This window comes from Capricornis sumatraensis, chromosome 3, assembly GCF_032405125.1.
Source record: "Capricornis sumatraensis isolate serow.1 chromosome 3, serow.2, whole genome shotgun sequence".
NCBI classification, from domain to species: domain Eukaryota; kingdom Metazoa; phylum Chordata; class Mammalia; order Artiodactyla; family Bovidae; genus Capricornis; species Capricornis sumatraensis.
The window spans coordinates 154,232,962-154,239,420 of record NC_091071.1 but is presented as its reverse complement, the minus strand read 5'-3'; the positions used below and the strand labels follow the sequence as shown (position 1 = coordinate 154,239,420).

The 6,459-nt window shown below is 47.4% G+C and overlaps 1 protein-coding gene across 1 annotated transcript in view; it reads left to right on the top strand.

The window, feature by feature from the left end:
* Positions 1-743: 743 nt before the first annotated feature.
* Positions 744-6,459, top strand: part of EPHA4 (EPH receptor A4) — a 158,357-nt gene continuing 152,641 nt past the window's right edge. The window contains exons 1-2 of the mRNA XM_068968913.1: positions 744-834; positions 3,887-3,954. Coding sequence (XP_068825014.1) covers positions 744-834; positions 3,887-3,954 — 159 coding nt within the window. The remainder of the gene's footprint in view (positions 835-3,886; positions 3,955-6,459) is intronic.

The window sequence follows — 6,459 nt, the reverse complement described above, 5'->3', positions numbered from 1 at the left end:
GCTTCTGGCCGAGCGCCGCACTCGACGTTGGGGACTGATTAGGTCCAGCTTTCCAGCCAACTAGGAGCCTGGGATAAAGGAATAACCCAGTACCAAAACTCTCGCCAAAGAGCATTTCTTATGGAGATGCTCCCCAAAGGCACGAAACGGGGCAAGGTAGCAGAGTGGCGGGGGTGGCCGCGCACGGGAGTGACTGTGCAGTCCTAGTCGGGGCGGGCGGGACGCGAACATTTCAACCCTCAGAAAAAAGCAACAGTAAAGAGGCAGGTCAACTTGATACTTTTTTTTAATGGCAATAAAAGAGCGTTTTCCTCCATCTCAAACCGCCCGAGGAGGGACATCGGGTGCCCAACCTTTCTTCGGACCTCCCCCTCACAACCAATTCAGAGTCTCTCAAAGCTCCTTCCGCCGCTCAGGGGCTGGAACCCTGAGAGGCGACCAGGGGACCCCGCTTCTTATGTCCAGCGGGGGAGGAACGCGGCAAAACTCTCCCCCTCAGTCCGGGAGACCGAACGCCCCGCGGAGCCCAGAGGGGGCGGGGCTCCGGGACAGGCTCTGCTCATCAGGGGCGGGGCCAGGTAGCGCCGTCTGCGCTACCATTGGCCGAGAACCCCGGACTGGCGGGTGCACGTCACGGGTCGGGCCCACCCCCTTGGCAATGTCTTCAGCCTGCTGCACTCCTAAGTTAAGCATTTATTCCACTGGGATAGAAGCGGCTGGAGCAGCGTTGGCATCGACGAACCATGGCTGGGATTTTTTATTTTGTCCTCTTTTCGTTTCTCTTTGGGATTTGCGACGCTGTCACCGGTTCCAGAGTGTATCCCGTGAATGAAGGTAAGAGCCGGGCGACCTTTCTGCGGTTTGGGACAGAGAAGCGACGATCGGCGGTTGACTGGCCCCCGGGAGTGCGAGGCCGGAGGGTGCGGGAGGATCCCGGAGCGAGCAGTGCGCCCTGACTCTGGAGAAGGGAGCTGGAACGAGGGGGAAATGCGAAGGGACCGCGGGAAGCGGCCGGGCAGCCTGCTGCGGGCCGGTGACCCATGCGTGTGAAGGGGTTGCCCAAGTTTGTAGCGAAAGGACGAAGTTTATCGGCATCCACAGGCGAGGGCAGCCCGTGGAGGCGCCCGGAGGGGACGCACAGGAGACAACGCCAAGATAAATAAATAAATAAAATTCGTGGACCTATTCCTACTACCACTTCCCAACTGCGCTCAGGTCGAGGGGGAAAGAGCTCCTTGAGGGTATCGTGGTGCTCTCGGGTTCTTGCGAAAGCCTTACGAGCTCTGGTTTCTGCAAAGTTTCCCAAGCCCTGCGCTTCCCGGGACTCGGCTTCCGAGCCTCCGCCGCACAGCGGTCCTGGCGTCGCTCGGCGGGCGCCGGTGACCTGATTTCTAGCACCCGGCGTTAAACACCTTTCTCCCCAGTGGGGCCCCGCGCCTGGGGGGTGCGATTGTCCGCCGAGGGGGCCCCAAGCTACTTAAGTCATCCCCAGACCTGGGGAACCCGCTGGCAAGTTGAATGTACTCGAGTTTTAGCTTTTGGCCCCAAGAACTGTACCCCGGGTTAGTTTGGAGGGAACGTGCGGGACCGACTGGTTCCGTGCGGGTGCTCAGTTTTCTGCGCGTCGGTTTGGACGTGCTGGGAGGACTGTGTGTGTGCCTGTATCGTGGAGGTGGGGGTTGATCATTTAGTTTCCAATGATCTCAGAGAAAGGCGAGTTGCGTGCGCGTGTGTGTTTGCGCGCGGGCGCATATGCGTGGATGTGGGTGCGCGGGTGCCCGCGTGGACGCGGACAATTGTGTGCCTGAGCTCGAGTGCCCCGATTGGGCGCGCGTGTGTTCTGGTGATGCTCGCCCTCGAGCCTGCGCGCATCCGTCTCGTCTGCTCCTCCACCTCCCCACCCTCCTCCATCCACCCATCCGTCCATCCGTCAGTCTGTCTCTCCAGGATCCGTCCATCGGTTCCCGTACGATCTATCGTTTTCCGTATTCCGAAGGAGGGAGCCAAAAACCAACTTAGCTTCATCTGGGCAGCCGGTACCCAGAGCTCGCCAGACGGAGGCTCCCAGAGATTTACACACCTGCCGGCAGACACTGCTCGGCTTGGGAGGAAAGGGGCGCTCTCTTACCCTCCTGGTCTCCTCCCTCCCTCAGAAGGGCCGTCTCGGTCGCTCCTGCCCCCTCGGTCCCCAGAGGCGTTCCTCTGAGCCGAATCCTGGATCCCGCGTTCTCCTGACTACTTCGCACTCTTGTTAGGACGTCCCTCAAGACCTTTCTGCACCAAACGTAGAGATTTCCTACCCCTCCCCCCCAACCAGCCACCCACCCCCGCCTTGCTTTTTCTTTTGGAAGGAAAACTTGGGAAACCTAGACAAAAAAGGCGCTGATGAAGCTGTAGGCTGCTGTCGAAAGGGGGGGTCACCCCCTCTCCGACCCCTCCTCCCCCTTAAAAATTAATTCATTTTGTTGCTTTTTATTCCCATCACGTTTTCTTTTCTCCCTTTTACCCTCCCTTTCTACTCCCTCCCTTTTTTTGTAAATTGGGTCTTATTGTTCCCTTTGTGTCCCTAATCCACCTTACATAAATCCAAATGGATGTAGCGGGCTTTTCTCTAGGGACCGAGAGGAGAGAAAGGAGGGGGGCGCAACTCCGGGCTGGAGCAAACCAGGGAAAGCTCTACATTTTAAAATAATTAAGAGACCCTAGGAATTCAGACTTCTCGAGAAAATCAGGAGAAAGAGGCTCGGTTTAACTACTTTGACGTCGGGGTGAAATGAATAGGGAGGTGGGCAGAATTCAGGAGCCGGGGGGCAAGACAGAGTTGGGGTGAGCTGGAGCAAGAATGAAGGGTTCGCATTCCCACCCCTCCCCCAGACCAAAGAGCTATCTTCGCTGATCAAATTAATAACCCAGTGGTTTCTTTGAGATAGGCCTTTCGACCCCAGGCCTGCAGCTCTCGGTGGGAAAGAGAATGTGGAGAGTTCAGGAATTCATGGCGTCCTTTTCAATGCCCTCCGTGCCTAGGACTGTTCCAGCTTGGGCGGGGTGCGACGGCTGTGTAGTCGACCTCCGGGTCGTCCTAAGCTTGGATGCATGCTCATAGGTGTACCACAAGCACAGTAAATCTTTTCGGCAGCTCTCCTCCACATCTCAAATTTAAACCAGTGATTTCCTCCTGGAGGAAATCCTTCCTTCCAAAGGAGTAGTCTCCAATTGTCCTCAAAAAGACTTGGGAAAGCGAATACTTAAAAGTGTATTTGCATCCTAAGTCCACACGTCTGCCATCCCTCTCTTCTGAAACTTTGATATTTGAAAAAACAGCGGATACCACATCCAGAGCCTATTTATTTGGTGGTGGAGGGGGAAAAAAAAATAGTAAGAGAGAGAGCCTTTTCATGACCCTTTGAGTACTCTCTGATAGAATTCACTTGTGGCTCTGTCACCATGATGATGAGTTATGCGGTCATCTGAAACTTGCAAAAACAAATAACTCTAGTAGATACCAGACAGAGATGAATGCAGATTTTGCTCTGGAGTGTAACTGCCTTACATAGATATATTTATTTTTTGAATTGTACTTGAGATTCTCTATTCATCCTTTTTAGAAAATGAATCAACTGAGTCCCAGGATGGAATTTTAAATGCTAAGCAAGTTAAATAAATAAGAACCTGCAGATTTAAAGAGGGGAGAAGATCAAGTGAGTAATGATTATTTACATAAGTGAGACCGAGTTTAGGTTTTGATCAGAGCTGGATATGCACACCCTCGGCACATATGGAAACGCTCAGGCAAATGGTTTTTTGTAGTATTGGCTTTTTGCAATTGGAAATTAATCTATTTTTCTTTGGTTTTCTTTCTTTCTTTTTTTTTTTTTTTTTTTTGCAGTTACCTTATTGGATTCCAGATCTGTTCAGGGAGAACTTGGGTGGATAGCCAGCCCTCTGGAAGGAGGGGTAAGTTTTTCGAATTGCTCTCTGATCCACAGGGTAAAAAGGAGTGATTAGCCACTTTCTGAGAGTCCTAATGGCTTGATTCTTGTTGATTGTGGCCAGGGGGTCAGATTTCCACCATGGCCTATGAAGTGAATTACGCTTTGTTGGAGAAATCCTATACTCCCTTTGGATAGCTCTGTCATGGCAGAACTGGAATCCAAAAGGGCAGAAAGGGGTTTCAAAACTAGGAGACTGGTGGAGGCATCGCCTTAGATGCCCATTTAAAACTAAAACACCGACAAGAAACATGATCTGGGGACCAAATTAGAATTTATGCCTATTCCTGTGATAGCTGTGAAATCCTGACAGGGTTAATTTTAAAACAATTGTTATGTTCCAGATGAGGAAAATGAATAAATAAAGATACCAGAGAGAAAACATTTCCAGTTGTACCAGAAGCAAGTTTAGTTCTGTGTGTGAGCAGTGGGGGGCTCTGTAACTTACTATGAGGACCTTAAATCAGCTGCTGTTCACTTGCACACTGAGAGAAAGCCTTATGAACCTGCATAGGTGTTGCACCAGGGGCAACGTCTATGCAGAAAGAAAAAAAAAAAAGCCCCATGTTTGTGCATTGTTGGTACTAAATGTGACAGTTAAAGTATTTGGAATCTTGGATCTTTGGGGTTCAGGGAGACTGGATTCTTAAAGTATGAGAGGGTGCATCACTGTTCATTTCTTCTTGAATTTGCCATCACTGCCTATATCAGAAGATTCTGAGAATAGAATTAGGTCGATAGTCACATTCTCCTACCCTATCCCCTTGTCCCCAACACCTTAATAAGAGGTCAGAATGAATCAGTTTTGGAAAGAAATCAGTACAACGTGTAACTCTGGCTTCTGCCAAATTGAAATAACTCTCAAATGTTTTAAGAATTAAGCATATCATCCTACCTTTACATGCTTGATAGTCTATGACTCAGTCATTTGATTAAAAGCAGTGGGAGGGGTGAAAGATTAGGAGTTCTTATCAGGCAAAAATTGCAATGCCAGCGCACAGTGTGGCGCTTCACACCTGACCATTGAATAAACAATAAAGGATTAAAAAAAAAAAAACAAAGATTCATAGAAACTTTTGGAAGATAGGTGTCACAAATAAGGCAAGAAAGTGGACATGAAAAAGGAGAATTTTAGGCTGGTTTTTTCCAAAGCCAGTCTTGTCATCCATTTGAAATAAAAGGGAGATTGCCCTGCCTTCCTGTTTTTCAGCCTGAACTTGACTGCAGTTGGTTTGGTCTCTGCTGAAAAATTCTAGTCTGCCCTCAAAACCATTTTTATTTTTTTTTTAATGGGAGGGAGAGTGATTGGCAGGTCTCTGGCAGTGTAGACAGGCTGTATTCACCGCTGATTGCAGGCAATTGCCCTCATCCTTTGAATGCGAAGAAAGGTACAGCTTTATCTTGTGAGAGTCAGACTCTTGTTAATCCTATACCCTGGAAAGGTCACTGATTCAAGGAGGCTTTCCCATGCTACACCAGGGGTATTGCTCTGTAGGTTGAAAGTGTTAGAACTGCTGGCAAAACTGAGAATGAAGGTATCAGTACTTGCATTAAAAAATAGAATGAGCTTTATTTTTCTTACTGATTGTTCCCAAGTTTAAAGAGAGGACGTATCTAGCATGATTTTGGACCTGACCTGTTACACTCAATGTACATTCGATATATTTAAAAGCAAGGAGTAGCACATTTTTTAAGTGTAGTTCATGGACTGTCTTGTTTTTGGAAAGCTTTTATTGTAACTTAACATGCCATAGACATCTCCTTCCCCACACCCCAACTCCTGAGAACTGTTGAAAGACCATCTGATCACTTTTTCTAGGCACAAAACTTCTTTTGGTTGTCTTGATGTCCTTTAAAAAAAATACTGTGCATAGCTGATTATACACAACCCAGAACTTTTTATGGGCAGAATGTGGACTTCTGAATATAGAATGTTCTCTTTCCCTTTCCTGAAATGCCATGTATGTGTAATGTTTTAAGTATTATTATGAAAGGTAAGAAATGAACTTGTCTGTAAGAAAATTAGTCCTTCTAAAATATATAGTAGCCTTTGAAAAATTATGTGCCAAATTATAAAGTTTAATTAATTTCTAGCTTTTGTAATAAAGAAGACATTTGCAGACTTAGAATGAAGGAATAAATTGAATATCTACCAAGTAGGAGATGGATTGGCTTTTAAAAGTTCTTTCTTTAGTGTAAAAGCATATTTGAGGGTTTTTTTTATTATTCTGAAATCTCTACTTATCCTTAGAACAGTTCACACCTTGGTTGGAAATTTGAAATTGTAATTTTGACCAATGATGACATACATTTGTTTGTTGTTACTGTTATCTTTAAAAAGAAACCTTATTTGACAATACCACCAGGTCAAAAATGAGTTATGGTTTCATTTTTCCATTAGAATAGCTAAGCAGAACATGAAAATAATGGAAAGTGATGACTCCTGATGGCAACATTGTAGCAAAAACCT